Source organism: Sesamum indicum, linkage group LG9, assembly GCF_026168435.1.
Source record: "Sesamum indicum cultivar Baizhima isolate 11 linkage group LG9, ASM2616843v1, whole genome shotgun sequence".
NCBI classification, from domain to species: Eukaryota; Viridiplantae; Streptophyta; class Magnoliopsida; order Lamiales; family Pedaliaceae; genus Sesamum; species Sesamum indicum.
The window spans coordinates 26,651,256-26,674,888 of record NC_142665.1 but is presented as its reverse complement, the minus strand read 5'-3'; the positions used below and the strand labels follow the sequence as shown (position 1 = coordinate 26,674,888).

The following is a 23,633-nucleotide window of genomic DNA, read 5'->3' as shown; positions in this document are numbered from 1 at the left end:
AAAGAAATTAGAAGGGTTTTTATCTGTATGGTTCACGTGTTCCATTCGTGATTATTAATAAAAATAAAAATAAAAAGAAAGAAAAAACTATAAGGCGTTCTTCTAATAATTTCTCTCCTCACTTTGGGCATACACACTAAGGTGAGGTAGGTCGGAAGTTGTAATTCTGTTTCTTGATCTCGGAACGATCTTGATATCGAGTTTTGAGTGAGATGGCCTTGCGTCTGCAAATTGTGGCGTTGAATAACTGCTCGCCGGTGGCGACTCCTATATTAGCTCCGTTTAGCCGCCTCCGCCCCCACCAGAACCATCGCCTTCCTAATTGTACTACTACCACAGGGATGAAGGCTAATTCATCGAGACTTGATTCTACTGGTAGAAAGACGAGCTCCTTTCGATGTTATTCAGGTATCTCCTACCAAATTTCCTCTGTTTTGCTCTCTTCCCTTCCCATGCCCCAAGTAATTGATTAATTGAAATTGATTTATCATTTATGTCTGATCTCAATTCTCTAACTCCACAACCTAACTATACGTACTCTGTTGTAATTTGGCACCTCCGTTTAACTCAATCCAAGTCTTTCCTCCTTTCCTAAGTGTTTTAATCATCTATCTTAATGGTGGAATCCTGTCGTATTTGGTTTGGTATTGCTACCGCACATGACTTCGAAAGTCATGATGATATTACTGGAAAAAGCAACATTACTTTATTTATTTTATCATAATTTTGTTGGAATATTGCTAATTCAGTTGATTGTAATTTAGTTGGTCTTTCTGTGTTTGTCCTTAATGCTGCTGCAGCTCTAACGCCTGAGTTGAAGACTACCTTGGATAAAGTTGTTACCTCACACAAGGTAGTTGTCTTCATCAAAGGAACTAAGGAATTCCCCCAGTGTGGATTTTCAAATACTGTTGTGCAGATACTGAAATCCTTGAATGTGCCTTTTGAAACCATAAATATCCTGGAAAATGAAATGTTACGTCAGGGATTGAAGGAGTATTCCAGCTGGCCAACTTTTCCGCAATTGTACATTGACGGCGACTTCTTTGGTGGCTGTGACATTACTGTAGGTAAGCCTATATTTTTATCCTTCTTTCGTGCATTATCATGATGTTATTGTTGGCAATTGGTTTTATGATTCTTCTAGTTTCGTTTTTTTTTTTTTGGTCCCCCTTAAGTTTCAAGCCGTACAGGAACCCAAATCGGATCATTTATTATAATTAACTTCCTGTAATTTGTTTGATCTTGTAGTTCACATTTTCTTACTGACATGGAAACAAATTATATCTTTCTAGTTCTCTCAAAGAAATGGGGACTAATTACCTATGATTTCCTGAGATTTAGAATGATTAACCTGCTTCTCAGTTGGGAAAATCACGATGATTTTACAGCTTGAGTCTGAAACAGACTATAATAACAATGGTGTTCAAATTTATGTCCTGATCAATGGGAGCAAAGAGATTGAGAATGAGACTAGGAAAATGTTAATGTAGTCAGATTAAGATACAGTCGTATACAGGCTTTGCTCTAGCCTCCTGTGCTCGACAACCATACTCCCTAGTTCAAATTAAGACATGAGCTTGCTTATGCCCTTCCATGCTCAACAACCATACTCCTTCCTTCAGATCAAGAATCAAGGTATAGGTTTTCTTGTAGTGTTCTTGCTTAACAGCCTTTATCCTAGCTTAGACTCAGTCCAAAAGTGTTTCTTGGGCAACACACTATAATCATTGGATTACACAAGTTAGGGAAGAAAGAAGAAACTGCTTATAATCAGTGGAAACATCTAACAAGGAATGTGGAAGAAATTGGAGGTGTTCTTCGATTATGCTTAGTCATAGACAAAAATTTCCTTTGAAATGGTTTGGTTGTAGACTGTAATTTGCAACTTGCTTTAGCAAAATTTCAGTTTTAGGTTTTCATGTAATGGAAGTCTCACATATTTCATGAATTGTGAGAACAGAGGCATACAAGAGTGGGGAGTTGCAAGAGGTATTGGAGAAAGCGATTTGTTCCTAGCGCTTTAAGGCTTGGGTTACTTGGTTGGAGCTAATTGTTTCTAAACCAAGCCACACCCGGAATTGTTCTTTTCTTTTTATATGTTGTTGCTCCTTTATATAACAATTATTTGTATCCGACCTTTCAAAAGCTAGCCACAGGTTCCTTTATTTTATCAAACACTTTGCTCTCTGATTTTACAGTTGGAATTACATTTAGCTATTAACTCACTTTTCGATTATGCTAATAATCAAATGATAGGATGAAAGAATCATAACCCACCCCTGTTCTACCTCTAGACCATTATGGAAGTTTGAATTTCTGAAAAAGTTTTTAGAAATTTCCACATTCTTGTTATAACACTAATTAATAACTATTCTATGAGAAAAGAATCTTTTTTCTTTTCTTTTTCTTGGCTATTTATTCTATAAATGTATTCTAGAAAGAAAGAGCAAGAGGGAGAAGAAATACTTGATTGAAGTGGTTGGGCCCAAGTTAGATCTCAGTTAGTGGAGTTCTTCATCAATTATATATTCCAATTCAGGATATTTTTTCACTCCTTTTCCTCTTCATTTGTTTTCGTGGGAAGATGTATAAAAATTATTCTGAAGACAACCTTTTTTTATATTTTTCTGTATAAAACTACTAAAAACATGCTTTTCCTTAATATATAGTATAAATTTTGGAAAAAGAAAAAATTGTTTAGGATTAAAAACCAAATATAAAAACAATGAGAATTAACATCAAAGGGAAATGCAATTTTTACTTTGTACAAATTAAAATTTCAATTATCGTCCCGAGGTGTCAACGCGCAATGCACGTTCATTGTTTAGCTCCACGATAGAGAAAAAAACAACAATTCCTGTTTATATCATGCCATTTTGCTGCTTTACTTACTGAGACCGTGTTTCGCCGTTCCTGTTCAGAAAATACCCCATCCTCCAGAGGGAGAGGCGAAAAACGATATACATTTTGCTTAATTTTGAGAAATAGAGAGATAAAAATAAATATGTAATCTTTTGGGGTTTTAATATGTGTAGCTTTATTTTGTATTATTGTAAGATAAATTAAAAGTAAAATATGACTTTAATTTTTTATGTCTTATAAAAATACTGATATACATTCGTGATGTATGTCTTCTTCTCCCCAAATCTAAATTAACTTATGATATGTCACAGTGTACTGCCATTTCCAGTGCGGTGTATCAAATTTTCCAAAACAAATGAACCATCAACTTGTCAAGTTAATGAATAAACAGTTTCTAACAGAAATATAAATTTTATTGATCGAATCCCCAATCTCATTACAAACCAAATATGCTTCAGGACCAAAGTTCCTGCAGTACTCTGCATGATTGACACAAGTTCTGTAACTATTTTGAACACACTTTGAAGATTACAGCACGACACATAGTGCATAAGTTGGCAGGTGGGGAACAACATGCTTTACTCTATGGCGATGTCTTGCCAGCTAATTTCTCAATGGCACCAGCATCAATTTCTTGCCGCTCCACAGTTCGAAATCAACCCTCAGCAAGTGCAATAAGCTGATCAACCACCGCAGGATCTGCCAGTGTGCTTATATCCCCAAGCTCATCTAATTGCCTGGAAGCAATTTTCCTTAAAATTCGTCTCATTATCTTTCCGCTTCTTGTCTTTGGTAGACTTGGAGCCCAGTGGATTTTGTCCGGTGCTGCGAATGCACCAATCTGAATCCCAACATAATAACTTTGTAAGATACAGGTTTGACATTTTAATGTCCTTAGAATAATTACATTTGGTCAGGAGCTGTAATAATAAAGTGCAATACTGTCATGCACATGTAGAACCAATTTGTTTGTTTTTCCCCATCACCACCACCACCTCCAACCATTATTTCTCTAAGAATAAATAAATGATCGAATGATCTTAAATAATGAATTATCAATATATAAATAGGATTACAGAGCTGGGACACCTTATTGTTACCAAAATGCTTACTTTTACTATGCTTGCTAGAGCTGCCTTCCATACAGAAAGAGACCCTCCAGGCTGCTCTATCCTCTATATTTGTTTCTCTATATAACTCCTATTGCTTTTCACAAATATTAACAAGGTAAGTTCTTGTAGTTTCCTCTCTTCCCCTTGTAACATTCTACAGCTCTCTATCCTACAGCAGTAACAGTTACTTGTTATTGTATCTTGTGACTCTTGTCAATTTTCAAAAGCACTAGAGAAAATTAAGAAACAAACTATACCTACATTTCCTTTTTTTATCACATTCCCAAGCTCGTCTCCTTATCAGTAACAATGTTCTAAGGACGTTTGAAACCATCTAAACATGCAAGTTTGCATGATCCAGAGAAGACGACTTGGCCAAAAGTAGGTGTTCAGCAGAGTAATCTCATCATTCATAATATTGATAAAGCTTACTTTTGCCAAAACCGTAAGTTTAACCCAGTTTTATTGGTTGATAAGATTTGAGTATGCAGGATTTCAACAAACAATGGTCATATGGTTTTTTGGTTCTACGTAGTACAACAGAGTGGCTACTTAACCTGTACCAGTAACAATAACAGTAGAAAGCTGCAGCTTTACCCATTTAATCACAAATAATTATTGCCCATGATAGTAGCAATGCATAAAAGAAGAACAGTTTAAAGAATGAGGCTGTAATGCAATTCAACTTTTGTCTTTTGCAAAATGATAAAGATAGGAAAGTTCCAATGCACCTGCTTTCTCACAGTCATTATAAGACTTTTTCGAAGATCATCACTGTAAGGAACGCCTTCAACCAGAGTAACAAACGCATATATGCCCTGCCCTTTAACCTAAGATCGTATTCAAAATTATGATGGCTGAAGCTGAGCTTGGAAGTAGAGGTTCAAGAGTGGAGAAATGTGGGTAATGAATCATATATACCAGTGAGATCAAATTATATAAAGGTACCTCATGCTCAACACCAACGACAGCAGCTTCAGCGCACTGGGGATGGGAAACTAAAGCAGATTCCACCTCTGCGGTGCCAATGCGATGTCCACTATATTTTATATAAGAAAGAACAAATAAACCCTGATAAAACAACTGTAACTACTTAAGCAAAATAGTATTAAGCCTCATCTGGTAACCATTTTCCCTTTCTTTTCTTTTCCTCTGGAAGTAGAAGCTGAAACTAGTGTTCTAGTTTCTGTTTTCCTCTTTTTAGGTATGTCCTTTTTACTTTTCTTTTCCTTGGTGTCTCCTTTCTCTTTTTTTTTTTTTTGTGGGTGGGCTGGGGTGTGGGATTCAGGTCTGTTCTCATTAATCACTTGTTCCACAAGAAAAAGTGCTTAGTTTCTTTCTGCTTAGAAAGAAACCAGTTCTTAACCCCCACATAGGAAAAAGATCCTGGAAGAAAAAAGAAGAGGAGATCCCAAACTTCTTACACCTAGGTCCTCTCTGCATTAATGTGTGTTTGATAATTTAGCACAGAGGTGGATTGAACTTCTGCTGTTAATGGGCAACAGAATAAGACATTTCTTAGGCTGCTAGATTTGTAGCACACTGATTAATCTACCTCTGGTTGCATGTCTCAATCAAATTTGTGCATTCAACCTTTTCTCTCACTCTTTTGACCTCTTCTTTCTGGCTTTAATTACAGTAAGAAGAGGAAAGACCAGCAAAAAAGGTGGTTTGTCACTCCGAAACATGAAAAAGATGAAAGTGAACACAAGTACCTCACGTTAATAACATCATCAACTCTGCCTGTGAGCCAGTGGTAACCATCCTTGTCCCTAAATTATCAACATATAAATATATATTCAAGATGGAAACGTAGAAAGGAAATCACAAACATATGCACACAGAGAGTTATTTACCTAAGATCCCTCCAAAACACAAAATTATACTTTTTTTCCAAAACACTTCAAACATTACATTCACATCTCTTCCGCAAATACCCCATTTACAATCACACCTACTAAACTTTAAGTGAACTCCAATTTTACCCCTAACATTGAAAGATTTTTATATTTTATTGGTCAAATTGTCCTTAGGTAATATTTTAAAACTTGTACGAGTGTAAATTTAATGTCATATAATTAAAAGGGGGTAAATAAAATAGAATACTTATTATGGTTTATAATAGTTGAAGATGAAAAAAGATAATAGTTTTCTGGTTTTTAATATTTTTATACATATAAACATAATAAGATAAGGCTATAGTTATTCTTGCATCCATCACATAAAAATATTTTGTTCAAACATATCTTTTGGTGTTATAGGGTAGAAAAATGAAAACAATGTCTAGAAAAATTAATATAAAAATAAAAATAGTTCGATGATTTCTAAATCAACAATAAATCTCAAAGCCTAATTCTCAAAAAATTTGTTTTAAATATGCTCTATAAGTTATTGGCAATAAACTTAATGATAATAGTAATTATCATAATAGCATCATGACCCTATTACTTCCATTTTTGCACAACACAAGGCCAAACTTACAATGATATTACTAAAAATGTCTTTATTAAAGTAATTTTGGTTATAGAAAATTTTCTATTATAAATTCAAATGCTGCTTCAAAATATTAAGAAAAAGAACCTTACAAAGACATTCCTTTCAAAATATAAAAATTACAAATACCTCCATAAACATAATGGTCGTTTTAATAAATTTATTGCTTGATTATTTTTTTTATTCTTTCTAAATTAAGGGTAAACTGAGAATTTGACTACGTCAGTTTGGCTTAACAAAGTATTCTTTGGAGGGGTTGTAACTGAAATTTCTGAAGTTTTATAGAGGGAAAGGTGATATATTTTTGGAGGGGAGGGTATAATTAACCATATATGTATAAAGTAATTTTTGGATTTCTCCCACGAAATACTACCTGCTGCAACCATCTCCACTGAAATAGTAGCCAGGGAAGGCACTGAAGTACGTTGTTTCATATCTTTCATGATCTCCATAAAGCGTTCGAAATGCCCCAGGCCAAGAGCTTTTTACACATAAATATCCGCTGCACTCCCCTTCAATTTCAACACCCTTCTCATCCACTATGACAGGCTGCATTAGCAGGATGAATGTCATCAATGCGCCTCATGTATAGCCTAATAGAATTAAAATACAGTGATACCATCCCTTTGCATTCCTAGATTTTCTTTATTCAAATTAACTGGGTAATCTAAAGATTGATCTCATGCACAACAGAGAAAATGTATAGATGCAAAGTAGCAACAATACATACACGTATATATTCTCATACAAAAATTATACACATCTCTGTAGTCTGTAAAACACACAACATATGTAATGTATGTACATAAGGCCATGTGCATGCATCTAGTAATGTATCAAATACAATACCTGGATGCCAAAGAATGGAAAAGTAGCAGAACCAGGTTTCTGTGGCCAAGCACCTGGTAAAGGAGTGATCTGCAAGGTAATAGAGATGAATAATTCAACAGATATTTATATTACGGTTGTTTGCAGTAAGACAAAATCAAATAAAACAACCAAATCTACCATGAAACCCCCCGTCTCTGTTTGCCACCAAGTGTCAGAAATGGGACATCTTGATTCTCCAACTAAATTGAAAAACCACCTGGTTATATAAAGATAACATAACACAGATACTTCAGCTTATGCGTGTTCCAGAAATATAATACCAGTATTGACATGAGGAAATATAACGGTAACAAAAGTTTCAAGGATAAATTAAAAACCTCCATGCGCTTGGATTAATGGGTTCACCCACACTGCCAAGGACTCGCAAGGATTTCCGTGAATATCGGGTGACATGCTGCAAGTTTAACATAATAACTCAGCATTTTTCATTAGTTTTGTCTCTTCTTTTCACTCTTCCTTTCAATTCTTATATCTTTTTTCTTGGATAGAGGATAAGAATCAGTAATGATTAACAGTAATGAACACTTCAAAAACTATGGTACATGAAATATGTACACTAAGTTCAGAAGGTAAACTTCAAATCTGATTCATTAGATTGGGCAATCTTCACGCATAAAACTCAGCCAACATTTCAGTAATAAATTGTGAGTGAACATTTTAACACGTATTAGAAAAAGTTGTGAAGTAATAATGCACTCAATTTTATGGTGGTCTTAGGAAGATACAAAATGATGGTAGTTTCACATTATTATCTGAGCTTATCCAAAGAGATACTAAAACTTAGGGAACAAGGAATTATAATGACAACATATATAGAAGAATATTACCATAAAATAGGATTATATTTAGTTATGAGAATGAGGGGGCATGTAATTTGCAAAGATTATAGATGGAGCCAAATGAAGAAAACTCTGATTAGGATGGAAGGAACTAACAACAGACCAGATAACTTTAAAGAAGCTTCAAAGGTTAGACATGCTAATAAAAGAAATTATAGAGAAAATGAAGGGTTAAAGACAACTAACTTGAGAAGAAAATTCATTAGCAAACTGTGATCGACAAAGGCCTATCTTTTTATTCTTTTCATTTGGTAGCACTTATGATTTCACAAATTCTGTACTAATGGTTTGAAGGATTTATTAAAGACATAACAGAAAATATGAAGCTTGTGTTCACAGTCATACAAAGAGGTGTCATCTCAAGCAATACAAATCAATTATATCTATAATACTGCTTGGCTTTCAGCCATGTTAATGAGGAAGAAGAGAGAAAATAGAAAAGGACTAGATATTTTCTGGAGAGCTTGTCAAATTAGATTGGATGACTTGTCCCCAGTGGTAGTGATCAGGCAAGCTGATCCTATCTACAAGAGTACCATTAATCAGGCATCTTTAGAGAATGAATAGGTTGTCAAACAGTCCAAACTCGGTCATTTGTGCAGAATCAGACCTACTATACAATCCTGCATAAGGAAGATTCTGTCTGCCGCCCAGTTAAGTGCTATGAATAAATCCCAACAATACAAACTCATGTCTTTCCAATATATTGTACATGATGATATAAGCTTTAAAGGTTGCTCATATATATCGCATTTTCAAATTATAGTTCAGCAAGTGAAGTCCATAGTCCAGTCATGCCTTCAAGTTTGCTTGTAAAGTTCCTTTCCAATATTTTCCAGGATTAGCCCATTCTTCATTATGCATAAGAGCAAAAACTTCTCTTACATCTTAGTCGCTAACTATATACATTGATGCCTTCACAGGAAAAATAAATCAGCAAGAGATAATCACCACCTTCTACTTCCAATATTTACCAGACATCCCGGAAGGGAAAAGCAAGGCATTATCCATCCACCAAATGGCACCCAACGAAAGAAAACCTCATGCAGTCAACAAATCATATATAGATATATACAAACAGCAATTAAAAGTGTCAAGTGTGTCCTATTCTTGCCTCATCTCCTTCACGCATCAGAGAGCGCACCAATGTGGGGGCAGTGTAGAATATGGACACCTTATATTTGTCAACTATGTCCCAGCAACGTCCGGGATCAGGATAAGTAGGAACCTGCAGGAAATTCAAAGTAATGCTAAGATGTTAGGGGATCAGCCCCTGCCTAACTATGGCTCCTCCAGTGCTAAATCATTGATTAACATATTTGCAGGATCACACGATTGCATTTGATTTGCAGCCCAAGCAACTCAATTAGAGGCATCACAAATGACTAAATGCAGGATGCAGCATCATGCCTTCTTGTGAAGATGAAAATATCTAGAAGCTCAAAGTCCTACAGTTAATGTACCCATAATCTATCCCTGCAGCTGCCCCTATACATGGATGATCAGTTAAGACATTTTCATGTAACATCTAGTAATGTTACTGATAAAATTAGCCCACATGTACTCAAACAAATACCCCTTCAAAAACCACAACAGTTGCTCCATTCAGCAGAGGACCATAAGTGACATAGCTGTGGCCAGTAATCCAACCACAGTCAGCTGTACACCTACAGAATGAATATATAACAAAGTAGGTCAGAAACTTACAATACACAATTCAAAATTCAGAAATGAACATCGTAAGGAAGCAGGTCCAGGAATACCAGTATATATCTGATGGTTTATAGTCAAACACATATTTAAATGTTGTAGCTGTATACACCATGTATCCTCCAGTTGTATGCAGGACTCCCTTACAGATCAACCAACAATAACTTTTTTCACCAAGTTGATGCATAAGCAAAAGTGTAAATTATCTCATAATTCCAAAGCCTTGATACCTTGGGTTTTCCAGTGCTTCCACTAGTATAAAGCAAGAAAAGTGGATCTTCTGCATCAACCCATTCCACATCACAAGTATCGGGATATTTAGGAACAGCATCCTGGAAGGTATGGAGACATGAATGATTAAATGCTGAAAAGCAGGAACTAGGAGATTTGCAGCTCCATTAACAGGGCCTCACTAATAATAGCTAAATAATTTAAGAGATTCAGCCTATCGGAGTGACAATGGGTCAGATATAACGTTTTTCTTTTTCTTTGTCAGCCAACCTGCCACCAAGTATCTCTTCCCTCCACCCACTTAGTGCTTTCCTTCTTCAAGGCAGTGTTGTTTTCATAGGTCAAGCACACATCTGCGGAACAAATAAATACTAAATACCACGAGGAAATTCAGATGCATATATCTTTCTGAAAGCTATGTCCCTAAGGAATACATCACAACATACTAACTGAACCACAAGGCAATATAATTAGTGAAGATGAAACTAATAGAGCAGAATAGATATCAGAGGGAACATACTCTTTACGTAATTTGATCTCCATTCAGTTCATCTAGCAGGCAGCAAACAAAACCAACCAAGCAAACGACTAAGCATGGGCAGAGTAAATTCTTGTTTTGCAACAGTGAAGTTCATGTGAGAAATTCAAAGATTTTCATTCATCATTTTGGAGAAATCTGGAGAGTTAGGATGACAGGATTGTCATAAATAACCTCAAGTCTGTATTGGGAAACATGTGGACTGCTTTATCTTAATACACTATTGTTTCATGTTATGACTTCTATGCTCATCAAATTACTTAATAATTAAGTGCCTGAGGTCCATATGTCTTAATTTTTCAGTGTTGTTATTCAAGTTCCAAGAGATTATTACTTTTATGTTGTCCATTGCCTCCTAGAATGCTATTTTGCACAGCTTACTTTTTCTTGTTATTAGAATAACAGAAACAGCTCAGAGTTTCCAGTAGTCATGGTCCGGTGATGACTATTAGGGTTTTATTTCCTGTGCATAATTGGACTCCTAATTTACATAACAGCAGAGGACATTAGCTCCTTACTCATAATGAGCCAGAATCTCCCATGGTTCTGGTAATGACGGAATTCTTCACTATTTCCTCCTATTTCACAGCTAATAATAATCTTCTTACACAATTAAGTTAAAAGTAATTGTAGTAAGAGTCAGAATTGCAGTTGAACCAGAAAGCAAAAACGTTCATATACTTACCTACAACGGCGCCACTCTGAGCAGATTCCGCCAATGCAGTATCAACTATGTCTTTTAGATGGATGGTCTTGGGTCCTCTTCGAACAGCATTGCAGGTTATTAAAACCTTTGGTTTGCAATCCGTGATCCTCTGGGCTAGAGATTCAGATGAGAATCCAGCAAAAACAACCTGATCATCGCCGCAGATAAAAGTTTATATTTCTGAGGAGGTAAATGATAAAAACAAGAAAGATACCAAATATTTGTAGAATACCGAGTGAACAGCGCCAATGCGAGCACAAGCCAGCATAGCTATTGGCAGTTCCATTAGCATGGGTAGATAAATCAAAACAGCATCACCCTTCTGGATGCCAATGTCTTTCAAGTAATTTGCTAACTGTTGGCATAAAACATTAGCTGACTTGCAGGTCGCAAGATTCCATGACATCTGGTAAGGGGAAGAAAAAAGCAAATGGAAAAGCAACCTGGCAAACTCTCTGCAGGAGTTGGTTGTAAGTCAATGAGGCGCCAACACCAGGTTCGTTTCCTTCCCAATAGATGGCAATCTTTTCACCATTCCCCGCAGCAATGTTTTTATCCAGACAGTTGTAGCAGATGTTGGTAATCCCACCCTTGAACCACTGATGCGAAACAGAATGAGCATCCACAGGTTAAGAGTGAAAAGAGTAGGGAAGAGAAGGAAAGGAAAGGGAGAGCAATGACCTCGATGTGGATTCTTCCCTTGCGAATATCGAGATTCTCAGAGTAAACGGGTTGACCCCATTTCTCTTTCCAGTAAAACTGGGACGCAATGTCAGACCAGAATCCGGCGGGGTCCTCAATGGAACTTTTGTACATCTCCAGATACTGCACCAGCACAATGGAAAGTAGGGGGGTTTATGAGTAATTGATAGATAAGAAACTAGAAGGGGGAGGGATCAGAGAGAATAATACAAGTGATAATAAAAATTATGGAAAGCGGGAATGAAATGATAGAACGGAACCTTGTCAGGGGAGGGGACGTGAGCTTGTGCAGAGAAATCTTGGCTGGGGACGATAAGATCATCCTCCTCGGAAGCAAGCGCCTCACCGAGAATGACAGCATTCAATTTGGAAATCTGACCGGCGCCGGAGGGCAGGGTGGACATAGACTCGACATGGCGCAGGTGATTGGAAGTGGTGAAAGCAGCTGGGTTGGAAGAGAGAGATGAAGATCCGTTGGTGAGAGGATCAGACATGGGCGGCAATCCTGGGGATCGACGGGAACGGGGACGGAAAGAAGGGTGGTTGACCAAGTAAAGAGTTAGAGAAGGTGGAGTATTCCAATTCCGATTCCAATTCCACCACTGGTGCTTGGACTTTGAATTGTATGAGGGAACGCAAGCGCAACAGTACAGTCTCCTCCGATTTTCTTCTTCTTCTTTATTATAATAATAATAATTATTATTATTATTTATGTAAGAGGAGTAGGGGGACAGCAAGGATGATGCACTACTAATAAAAATAAATTCTTGCCTGACTCTACGGCGCTGTCCGTCTTTCTTAAAAAAATTAATATTATAACTGTTATCGATAATGTTAGAACGGCGAGGAGGAAGAGGAAGAGGAAGAGGAAGTGGGGGGTGATGGTGGTGGTGATGATAGTGATAAATACTACTAGTCCTACTGCAAGAAGAGGGAGAAACGGCAGAGTATATGGAGATGGGCATCCTTGAAGTTGAATTTGAATTTGATGATCCTCCACCCTTACCCTTCTATTTCTACTTCTGCCTTCCTCCTCACTCCCACTCTGCAAATCCATACAACAACATATGTATCATCGGAGAATTAATGGGTTCCATCCGTCCATCCATCTCATCTCTCTTGTATATTAACTCTTGTCTGTTGCGTAGCACGTCTGCTTCACTGTCTGGCCCATCCCCATCACACACACTCTCTTCTTTTGTTTTGTTTTGTTTTCTAATTTAAAAATACATAATAAATTCATGTTACAATAAATTCACACTAATCCACACAAATTCTGCACCATAAGTATATCGTGTTTATTTTGTTTATTATCAGTTATTACGGAGTTTTAGTTTGTACAAATACTAATTCAACTTTCCCTTCCTTTACAAAATATATAAGTCAAAATCAACAACTACGTACGCACTGTATTCAATTCAATGATCCTTAATCCAAGGAGTAATAAGACTCCACCTCCTGTTTTTTTTATTACATTAAGCAACATTTATAATAATTAGGCCAGTTTGGCCCATAATTAATTCTGCTAGAGTCAATTTCACTTAATTCACAATTTTATAAAATACATATTATAACTAACTTTGTTTTATATTTTTGTTTTTTTTTTTTTAAGTAAAAGCGATATTTTTTTTTTAAACATCCGCTATTATAGAGACCAACTCCTGTTATATAATAGATAATATTTCATACACTTTGAATTAGGCTTCATTGATTTTGTGTTTATGTCAAAAATACCGTTATCTCAAGTATTACACTTTAAAATGACACGAACAATAAATTAACTAATTGCTAAAAATCAATTAAGCATAACATTTTTATTAAAATATAGTAACAGTCGATTACCTTAACAGTTACCTTTCCTAAAATCATGATTGAGATATAAAGCAACATATTATACATTTTTCAGCATATAATCTTAATAAGAATTAAGTAGAAAAACTATTTTTTTTTAGTTAGCTCGTATAATTTGATTGTCGGTTGAGCAAATGATGTGAGACTATATAATAATAATAATAATGAGTACGATGCAATTTTAATTTTTTTAATCTATTTTTAAATCGATTGTCATTGATGATTTTACGAAATATTATGTCAAATTGTTACTTTCAAAACACAAATAGAAAGTGCAGTTTTATATTTCAATGCAATTTTACAATTTTAACACTTATAATGAAAAAAAACTACATGTTGACTAACAAAAAGTAAAAACATATATATAAATTTAACTTTTTAATTGAGGATAAGTAACAAATTATTGGAATAGTGGAAGTTAAATACATAATTACTTAAAAACATACATAGTTTAAAGTCTTTAAGTAATAAAGAGTAATAAGCTTTCAAATTAATTAAAATTAAATGCATAGTAACCAAGACACAGTACAACTTAAAGTATTTAAAAACCATCTTGAAGGTCAATTTTCAACTAATAAATATTCAATTTGTATGAACTTCCAAGAGAAATAGAAAACTTAATATCAACAAAATCAAAACAATGAAATTCACAAAAAAGATATTTAATTTAATATAGAGTTAAACATAATGATGACTTCTTTCAAACTACTCTTGCAAAATTTCTTTTATTTGACTAAGTTTTTACACTACAATGGAAAGGAAGAAAAAGAGAAGAAGGAACAAGAAAAAGAACGAAAGGAAATAAAATTACCTGAATAATCGGAACTTGGAATTAAAAAGGAAGAAATAAAGATATAATTGTCTTCAGAAGTTTGAAAGTGATGTTCTCCAACAGAAAGGATTTTCATCTCTAATTTTTATTTTATCCTCTGAAAAAAAGAAAAATCATGGGCTTTTTTTAACTTTGAGTCCCAAATTTAACATTTATTAATTTGATCAAATTATTTTTATATGTAATTTAAATAATTAAAAATATATATTTAATGGTTTGCTTTTTTTAGTACTAAACCAAAATTAAATAATAAGTATGGTGTAGTTATACTCTAAATTTTTAAAATTACGATTTGTTCAACAAATTATGATAAATGATTAGACTTGATTTGATTTGAACGATTTTAGCAGTTTTATTTTTTTTTTATTATGCTTACGGAAAGTTATAAGAGAAGATAGTAGGTTCAAGGAAATCAAATATATACATTCTTAAAAAGTTAAAAAAAAAAAGTACATACATGAACCAAGAAATAAAATTAAAGAATTAATAGTTACATTGATAAACTAATATAGTTCAACGAACTAAAAGTGTATATACATACATATACATACAAAGATTACAAAGCAATGTCTAAGTTAAATGTTTCAAATTAATAAATTAAAACTAATTTTAAAATAAAATTAATATTAATTTACGTCATTATTCTTAACAATTATTATATTGCAAGGATAATTTAATTTGATAAGAAGTTAAAAAGAAACACTGACAGCATTTACAACAATAAAATAGAACAAACAAGTGATGTTGATTTATAGAGTCCACCTGATCACTCGGGAATTGGATCGACTTTAGTTCATTAATAGTGACTTCCTCCATCCCATATTATCCAATTTATCTTTCACAGATTTCAAAATAATTTAAAAAGTAAATATTTTCTATACTTTATATGATTGTTTCTTAATTGACTCTCATTGCCATTTGGTTGGAGAGATGAATTTTTTTATATACACAGATGGTACGGTCAATATGATGAAAGTGATTAATAAATACGTTCACATATATATACGTACACAAAAGCACACACAATACCGGGGGCGGCAGATGGAAAATTGGGAGCGTGTTGCGTTCTCAGTTTCAGAAATGGGGGTTGGTAAAAAGAAAGAAAAATGTAGATTAGAAGATGCAAAAATATGTAAATTTTTTCTTGAAAAACATAAACTGCTTACATCCTTCAGTTTTAACGGCTACTAGCTACAAGAAAAAGTAAAATTAATTTTCTTAAACCCAAATAATATAATTCTTCCTAATATTTATTTATTTATTCTCTAGGCCATATTCCGAATACACTTTCAATAAGGTCATGCCTTTAGTTAGTACTGGTGTAAAAAGTACATAATCTACGTTTCATCAGTACAATCCTAGTATACACGAAAATAAAATAAAGAAATCAATATAATTCAAGGACAAATTTCAAGTACTCATCCCATTGTAACTCGGAGACAGCTTATCAGCTAAAACATCTAATACAAGCAGAGATGGTAAATAAAATGCAAGACAGCATGAGGAATCAAGATTTCCTGCAAATCTTTAAAAATTACCAGATAACAAGCATGAAATGTTTTTGCCATTTAGAACAACCAATGCTTCCTCCTCGGCTTGTGATGCAATGGAGCATCTGCACAACAGAACAATTTCTGAATGCCAAATGAAATAATTGGGCACTGCATATTTGTCTTCATTATCTTCTCTCAAGATTTTCTGCCTTCTTCTCTCTCATCTTTCTCCATCTTGCCTTAAAGTTTCCATTTTATCTTGACCAAATGTAACCAGAAATTAAGTTCTATCCGATGGTTGTACAAACCTTGAAGTTCATAAAGTGAATTGTAATGCACCTCAGACCAAAAGCTTAGCCAAAGCTCTGCAGAACAAGTACAAAAAATTACAATAACATCCGGAATCATCAAAGGCGAAATCTCATCGCATTGTTTATTGTATCAATAAAGAAACCTTGCATCTCGAGAGAATGAAAACACTCGATTCTAATAAGTTATTTAGTTGTCTATTAACTTTTTAATACAAGCGATACTTTGGCCCTTGATGTGTTATAAAGCATTTATTGGCTTATTTGTTTAATTATTAATAAAAAAGATTGCAACTATACCCCTTTTGGTGATTAATTGCAAAGTAGGATGAGCTGTGAGTAATACTAACAACTCACCCATGTTTTTAAAAAAAAATCTTGAAGTCATTAGTAGCACTATCGACTTAACACAATTTTTTTTTTAAATTTTAGTAATTATTGGTTATTATATAATATACTACTTATCATATTTATGTATTAATTAATAATTACTATTTTTTATTATATAATATTATGATTTTTATTTGATATTTTTATAATTAAAAGATATTTAAATGTTTAATCGAATTTTAACAATTAATAAAATTGAAAATTATATACAAATAAAAATAAAATATTCAAGTATTGGCTTCATTATTTTGCCGTCTATGACCCCGCCTTGGCACATTAGTTTGATGCGATTGAGCTTGGCTTTTTCTTGTGATTGGACACAACTGCTTGGCCCATGCTTGGGGCCAGTCCATATCATTTAGGAATCCTAGCAGTTTGTCGTCGACCCAAACGAGTAGAGACCCATCGAGTACTACTGTGGACCAATTGAAATTCTGGGATATCCCAATATTCTTCTACCATTAAAGGTTGGAAAAACTTAGAATATGTCATTTTATAAGGCATTAAAATCATAGTATTGCTTAACCACTGATGCAACATTAAGCATATATACAACACAACTTTTGAGAGCAAGGAATTCCAAACTAGCTCCATTTGCCACATGGACACTCCCATGGCGATTTTGAGAACGTGAGTGTTACACCCAAGGAGTGTTCATGTGATAAATAGAATCAGTTTGGAATCCCATGCTCTTAATTCTCAAAAGGTATGCGCTACATATCAATGGTTATGCAATACTGTGATTTAATGCCGTATAAAAAGATATATTCTAAGTCTTTCTGACCTCTAAGTATTGCGATGTCACAGAATTTCAATTGTTTGACGATACTACTGTATGTCTCGGCTCATCTGGGTCGACGACAAACTACTGGAATTCCCCTAATTAGATGAATTGGTCCCAAGCATGGGCAAAACAACAAATTTGTACCCACAAAAAAGCCAAGCTCCATTGCATCAAACTAATGTGCCAAGGCAGGGCTGTAGACTGCAAAATAATGAAACCAATACTTGAATACATTATTTGTATGTAATTCAATTTTATTAGTTGTTAAAATTCAATTAGACATTTAGTATATTTTTTTAATTATAAAAATACGGAGTAACAAAATTCATAATATTATATAATTAAAATACTAATTACTAATTAATACATAAATAATTAGTTATATTATATATTAATTATATAATAAGCAATAATTAATAAAATTACATTAAAAGAAGAAAAATTGTGTCAAGTCATTAGCAAGAAAAAGAAAAATTAACAAGAAACTACTAACAACGCAGTCTACTTTTGCAACTATTCACCAAATTGGGGTATAGTTGGAGTTATGTTTTTTTCTAATTTAAATAAATAAGCTGCATTTACGTTGAGGTGCCTCAAAAATAAATTTGGTCATGCTTTCCATTTAGCAACTAGATTATAACCAAAGCATAGTTCGTCTGTAATTAAGTGTCACAAGAAACTGGATAGGTTTAGATGCCAACAACAAAAACATGGCACATGAATAAAGCAAACACCATACATTTCATAAACAAAAAAAGGTCTTTCATTACTGCAAGTACTTGTACCTCGCACAGGAACCTGATGCCGCGGAACAATTTCAACAAAACAAGTATCTCTGAATGATGTCAACAGACAGATCTTTGCTGCAAACTGCATTATAATGACCAAGTAAACTGATTTTTCACATCCTCGTACGTTAAATATATTCAGATGTCACTATCAGGCAGGATACATACATCTAGAAAGCCACAACACGAAATAAACGTGTCATTATGTGATAAAAGACGATCTACACACGAGATATAGAAGGAAGTAAGATAATAATAGCACTAGTAACAGATCAATATACTAGCTGTCAGAAGTTGTGCATTGGCAAATTATCAGTTGCTTCAGCATTTCGTATGACAAAGCAGATTTTGAACTCAAAAGACAAAGAAATACTGCTAAAATCTTTGAGCTACATTCACATAGGAAAACTTGCACACAATGAGCATAGTTTTGTCTAACACAAGAGTCCAGGAAAACAAGCAGAGTACCCTACTTTATCAGCTGCTGCTTGTAGTGTAACATGGTCCCCCCATTCACCTGACCTGAAATGCCATATAATGGGAAAATTCAAAAGCAAATGCAAAAATTAGACATACAACAGAGTTCATGAAGCACTAGGAAGACCCTACTTAGCCATTTTCTTGTAGTAGGATTTGAACTTCATGGGTACATATCCTTCATATAGAGCATGGTTATCTTTAAGCTGGAAAAATACATGAAATAATAAGTGCACAAAGTCAGACTTCTAATAACGGTTTTCCATTTCTTGTTAACTAAGATAGGCAGAAGACTATTGCTAGACACTAGAAAAAATCAACATGTAAAGTTTATATTTCAAGCTGCAGATAAAGTTCAACCATTAAACCAACCTGTTTCACAACCTCTTTGCGGACATGTTTGTGGTACTCAGGTGATCTATAAATCTGATCTGAAAGTGCACGAAACTAGAGAAAAAAAGTCAATAGATAAAAGACAAAAACCAAACTGTCTAAAAAAGTTGAACAAACCTGACAATTCCCATCTCCCGAGACCTTCACCTCGTATAAGCCATAGACTTTGAGCCTGAATATATAAAATAGCAATTAAACTGTCAAAGAAATAAAACATGGAAATTATTTCACAATATGTATTTTAATCATGAACAGGAATAATTCAAGTTCTTTGATCAATCATTAGCAATATGATCTTAATCAGCATTTGGGAAACAAGGAAAAATACAATACGGAATATGAAATATAAACCAGTCGAGGTTCTATATTGAATCCTTTTACTACCAAAGAAACCCTCATATTTTGTATATCTTCATAACTTAAAGCACAAAGCCCCTTTTCAGTATCAAGTACTTCCTGGCAACACAATGAATGTAGTTAGCTCCTCATGGAGAAGACTGAGTCAATCAGAGATCCTTCTAAACTATTTGGAATGGAGCATCAGGTCCAACATGGCAGAGATATGAATATTTTAGCTTATAGGATGTTCAATCAAAGTTCTAGCCAGTCTTCCTACTTCAGCCTACATGTAAGTTTTTTCAGAGTTTTCTCATATCCCCGTGGATTAGCATTTCATTGCTCAAATCTGTAGTTTGCAGCCCACATGCATTTCATTTGTGTTCAAGTTAAACTTTGTAATATTATACTCTCAGCAACAGACACCTAAAGCAACTTCACCTTTTTATGAATAAATCTGTTTACAGAAATGGATCTAGTTCTCTAATTAGAACCAGCACAAAGTTACAACTTGGTTTGTTATCAAGTGATTGCTTTCCTCATTGTATACAAGCAATCAAGTGTAAGAGAAAAAAGGTAGCTCAGACAGCATCCAATTTTAGATCTTCTCAGTAACATCAAGTACCAGTTCCTCAATTACAATCACTTTTAAATCTAGGCGACAAAGAAGTTTAGCCCTCTTTCCTTCTGTTCAATTTGCGGAAACATCATCCTGTAAAAGACCATAAGTCTTCCTGTGTTTGCAGCTGCAGTGGTTCAGAGTTTACTCCCAAAATATCACAGATTAAACAGACAGAAAACCCCAACACAGCCATCTTTGATCATCAGAAACACAGAGATTGCCAGCGCTAGGTGATTCAGTGAGACCAGAACTATATCAACATACCTCTGGAGGAGCCGTTGGTAGTCCAAATTTGAGTCACTTGAGGAAGGAAAGTGCAAATTTATCCTTGGAATGTGCTGAAACATAAAGTGAAAAAGTAAAACAGATGGAATTGATGTATATTTGGTGAAAAACAAAGGAATTGGTCAAGTTGAAAAGATAATATTGGAATGATGACGTGTCTTATCACAGAAGGGCAAAAAACCCATATTCTATGGGAGAATATCTTAGCAATAAAAGATCCTTTACGGTCTTAGCTTCAAATGTAATGTCACGAACACAATCTTCTTAGCTGGACCTTTGTACCCTTGGGTCTTATCTAGGTGTTTTTCCAAAACAAGTTTCTGAGGATAGATCAATTTGACAAACTAAACAGAAAAGGCCAAGAGAATATAAAGAAAAATCTTCCAAACAAACATCATTTTTATCTCTCAGGCATTCATAAAAAGACGTATTAATAAGAACTTTAACTGTTCTAGGAAGTATTTCCCTTGCACCTTGGCATAACACGAAGCATTTATAACCTTCCAGTGGAGCTTGGTCATGTTACTAGCCATCCATGAAACTGATGCTTGGAAACATGTGCATACAGGATAAAGTGCTCTAAATACCAATATTCAGAAAATTTTAAAACCTTCCAAGGAAAATTTGAAAAGTTGAAACTCCTCTTCACTTGATATTGGACTCCACAAAGTAGCAAGCATTCACGGGAGCATGAGAATCAAATATGAGTTCAGAAATTAAACCATCTTTCCACATCCAATTCTTTCAATTTCGCTATTACCTGGCTCCTGGAACAATTGAAAATCCTGATGCTGTAACTATATTGAAGTCTAGTCTTCATATATTCAACGGTTGTCCTTTTAATCCAAATAGGTTCAGTTTATGAACATATGTTCACCAGGTTTACTTAACTATACGAATCCAATGAAGACAAAGACCATTGAAACTTAGTTGCACTGATTCAAATCTTGTTTCAATACTTCCAAGAATAAAGTATTAATAATGTTGCACTTGAGTTGATACAAATAGTTTGATGTGGACTAAGTTGTTGTATGCATTTTGAGAAGAAGGTTGTTGAGTGCAATAAAGTGTTTGGAACACCAGGGACCTACAGAAAGTCTAAAGAGTTTTATGATTTTCTCTGTCTCTGTCTCCTTCAGAAAACGTATGAATATCTAGAAGTTACTCTCCAGTCACTACCCTGCCAATCATACTATGAACAAATTAACCTCATGGGTCAACAAATCCTGCTTTCCTGAAATGGAAACAGCGATAAATTCGGGTTTTTTCTTTCTTTTCCATATTAGATATTTAAGAAAATGTTTTCTTTATCTTTTCAAGTGCATAATGGAGTATCTCAAAAGCTGAAATTCTAAACCAGCATTTTGGAAAAACAAAGACAGAACCAATTATTTTCTCTGGAAAGATCAGGTGAAGCTGGTAATATCTGCATAAAACAATAACTCACTTCTCCATCAATAACTGCCATATATACTACCTAATTAATAAAAATGATAAAGTAAGACCACAAGACATCATATAAGAATGAATTGAAAATCTCAAGTAACTTTATGTCATTGTTTCATGTAATGAAGCAGTCTTACAGGAACAGGTGCAAGACTCGATATCCTTCGACCTACTGAACCATCTAATTTAGCATACTCTTCAGATAGTACAACAGCAATCATCCTATCATCCTCCACATCTTGTTGACTGCTTAAAGAAGTTGAACTTGAACAACCATCATTGGAAATTGATCCATTTCTCATTGGTTGGGACAGAGAGTTTTCTGATGTAAGATAAAACAGTCAGCTCCAAGAGTAAGGAAAATAGAAAACAGGAAAAGGGAAACCAAAATAAATAAGGAAATGGCTTGAAACATTATTGCATCAACTCCTGCCCCAGAAGGAAAACCTGTTTCTTACTTTTGGACAAGATGTCTCCTGAAAAAACAAGCCCTTGTCCTAGCATGCCGCCAAATCAAAAAAGAAGAAAGAGAAGAAACTGGGAAAGGGAGGGCAATGTTTGTTTCCTTTTTTAGGGGTCAAACGGAGTGGGAGCCATCCAAAACTATCACGATTGTTATGACGAATTGTTAGTATTGAGGCTTGACTCGAATTCGAACTTGATATCTGAGGGATAGGTCCTTCAATCTCTTAAATAATTACACGAGCTGCATTATAAACATGTAGAATCTAAAGCCTAGAATAATACTCAGTTCCGGTAACCCCCATCAGTAGAAGTAATTGAGAGGAAATGACCAAGGGTGGCGCAAGTGATATGAAGTGCATGTTACATTGTTCCATAATTTGGTACAAAGATCAGTGATGACTGAAGGAGGAAAGTCATGGATAGTGTTGCAATGCGAATCAAGTCCACAACAAATCAAATTGAAGGGGAAAAAGCAATCCAGAAATCATTGAAACTAAATCACTCAAACAGAGAAGGGGGAAAAGAAAAAAAAAGAGAGAGAGAGAGAGAGGGATAGTCAATTCTCTCTTTTCTGTGCATCGGACAAGATTTTGAGAAATCACATCCAACATTAAGCCATTGATACTGCAATTTCTCGAAAAATAAATGATTCAACCGACGACGTGTATGTAACCACAAAAGGAAGAAGTATTGCCTGGATTTATGTTTCTTACCTCCTCGCAGTCTGAAAAGAGGGTGATGATAATGGGGGATTCAGATTTCAGAGAGAGGAGCAGGAGGCGATCGACAGGATTTTATACCAGATCTTTCCGCTCAGACATCACCTACATATCGTTTCTCAACGGCAATTCACCCGGCAAAACAGGCGGTTCAACTTAACCAGCAGCATTAATTGGCCAGGTTGGTAAACTACTGGTTTTTGGATAATTAATTGGTTGGTAAACTATCTGTTTCTAAGAATTGAATAATTATATCCGATATTATTACTAAGTTTCCTAAATTTATTGCTAGCTCTGTGGTGGGTATGTTAACTATTAGAATCTCATTACTCAATGAATTTCAATATAATCTTTAGA

The 23,633-nt window shown here is 34.5% G+C and overlaps 3 protein-coding genes across 4 annotated transcripts; 1 reads left to right on the top strand and 2 right to left on the bottom strand.

Annotated features, from left to right (window-relative positions):
- Window positions 1-70: 70 nt before the first annotated feature.
- CXIP1 (CAX interacting protein 1) lies at window positions 71-2,178 on the top strand. Its single transcript, XM_011100684.3, has 3 exons — window positions 71-408; window positions 801-1,070; window positions 1,964-2,178. Exons 1-3 carry the CDS (start codon window positions 213-215, stop codon window positions 2,017-2,019), a joined length of 522 nt encoding a protein of 173 aa, XP_011098986.1. The 5' UTR covers window positions 71-212; the 3' UTR covers window positions 2,020-2,178.
- A 1,078-nt stretch (window positions 2,179-3,256) lies between these two features.
- Window positions 3,257-13,255, bottom strand: ACS (acetyl-CoA synthetase). Of its 2 annotated transcripts, XM_020698950.2 has the most exons (18): window positions 12,348-13,249; window positions 12,067-12,210; window positions 11,829-11,984; window positions 11,618-11,740; window positions 11,365-11,533; window positions 10,412-10,494; window positions 10,141-10,242; window positions 9,964-10,052; window positions 9,777-9,867; window positions 9,315-9,428; window positions 7,679-7,755; window positions 7,479-7,557; window positions 7,320-7,388; window positions 6,844-7,019; window positions 5,693-5,749; window positions 4,926-5,016; window positions 4,709-4,807; window positions 3,257-3,706 (listed from the first exon to the last, which is right to left on the bottom strand). In XM_020698950.2, exons 1-18 carry the CDS (start codon window positions 13,050-13,052, stop codon window positions 3,521-3,523), a joined length of 2,610 nt encoding a protein of 869 aa, XP_020554609.1. In that variant the 5' UTR covers window positions 13,053-13,249; the 3' UTR covers window positions 3,257-3,520. The 2 variants fall into 2 exon arrangements, with proteins under 2 accessions (XP_020554609.1, XP_020554610.1); XM_020698951.2 differs by lacking the exons at window positions 4,709-4,807; window positions 4,926-5,016 and having other exon boundaries at window positions 12,348-13,255.
- Window positions 13,256-16,144: 2,889 nt separating this feature from the next.
- On the bottom strand, window positions 16,145-23,614 carry LOC105177495 (Cysteine proteinases superfamily protein). The gene is made up of 10 exons (XM_011100681.3): window positions 23,271-23,614; window positions 22,230-22,414; window positions 20,626-20,699; window positions 19,521-19,575; window positions 19,383-19,457; window positions 19,143-19,216; window positions 19,007-19,055; window positions 18,531-18,615; window positions 16,572-16,628; window positions 16,145-16,385 (listed from the first exon to the last, which is right to left on the bottom strand). Exons 2-10 carry the CDS (start codon window positions 22,392-22,394, stop codon window positions 16,339-16,341), a joined length of 681 nt encoding a protein of 226 aa, XP_011098983.1. The 5' UTR covers window positions 22,395-22,414; window positions 23,271-23,614; the 3' UTR covers window positions 16,145-16,338.
- Between the last annotated feature and the right edge of the window lie 19 nt (window positions 23,615-23,633).

Coding starts and splice junctions, on each gene's coding strand:
- CXIP1 (XM_011100684.3), top strand. CDS start 213: ATGGCCTTGCGTCTGCAAATTGTGGCGTTGAATAACTGCTCGCCGGTG. Junction 409..800: donor CTCCTTTCGATGTTATTCAG/GTATCTCCTACC, acceptor ATGCTGCTGCAG/CTCTAACGCCTGAGTTGAAG. Junction 1,071..1,963: donor TGGCTGTGACATTACTGTAG/GTAAGCCTATAT, acceptor TTGTGAGAACAG/AGGCATACAAGAGTGGGGAG.
- ACS (XM_020698950.2), bottom strand. CDS start 13,052: ATGCCCATCTCCATATACTCTGCCGTTTCTCCCTCTTCTTGCAGTAGG. Junction 7,756..9,314: donor TGATGCGTGAAGGAGATGAG/GCAAGAATAGGA, acceptor TTAAACTTGCAG/CATGTCACCCGATATTCACG. Junction 7,558..7,678: donor ATTAATCCAAGCGCATGGAG/GTTTTTAATTTA, acceptor TTATATAACCAG/GTGGTTTTTCAATTTAGTTG.
- LOC105177495 (XM_011100681.3), bottom strand. CDS start 22,394: ATGAGAAATGGATCAATTTCCAATGATGGTTGTTCAAGTTCAACTTCT. Junction 19,217..19,382: donor GCAAAGAGGTTGTGAAACAG/GTTGGTTTAATG, acceptor GTATTTTTCCAG/CTTAAAGATAACCATGCTCT. Junction 18,616..19,006: donor TACAAGCAGCAGCTGATAAA/GTAGGGTACTCT, acceptor ATTATAATGCAG/TTTGCAGCAAAGATCTGTCT.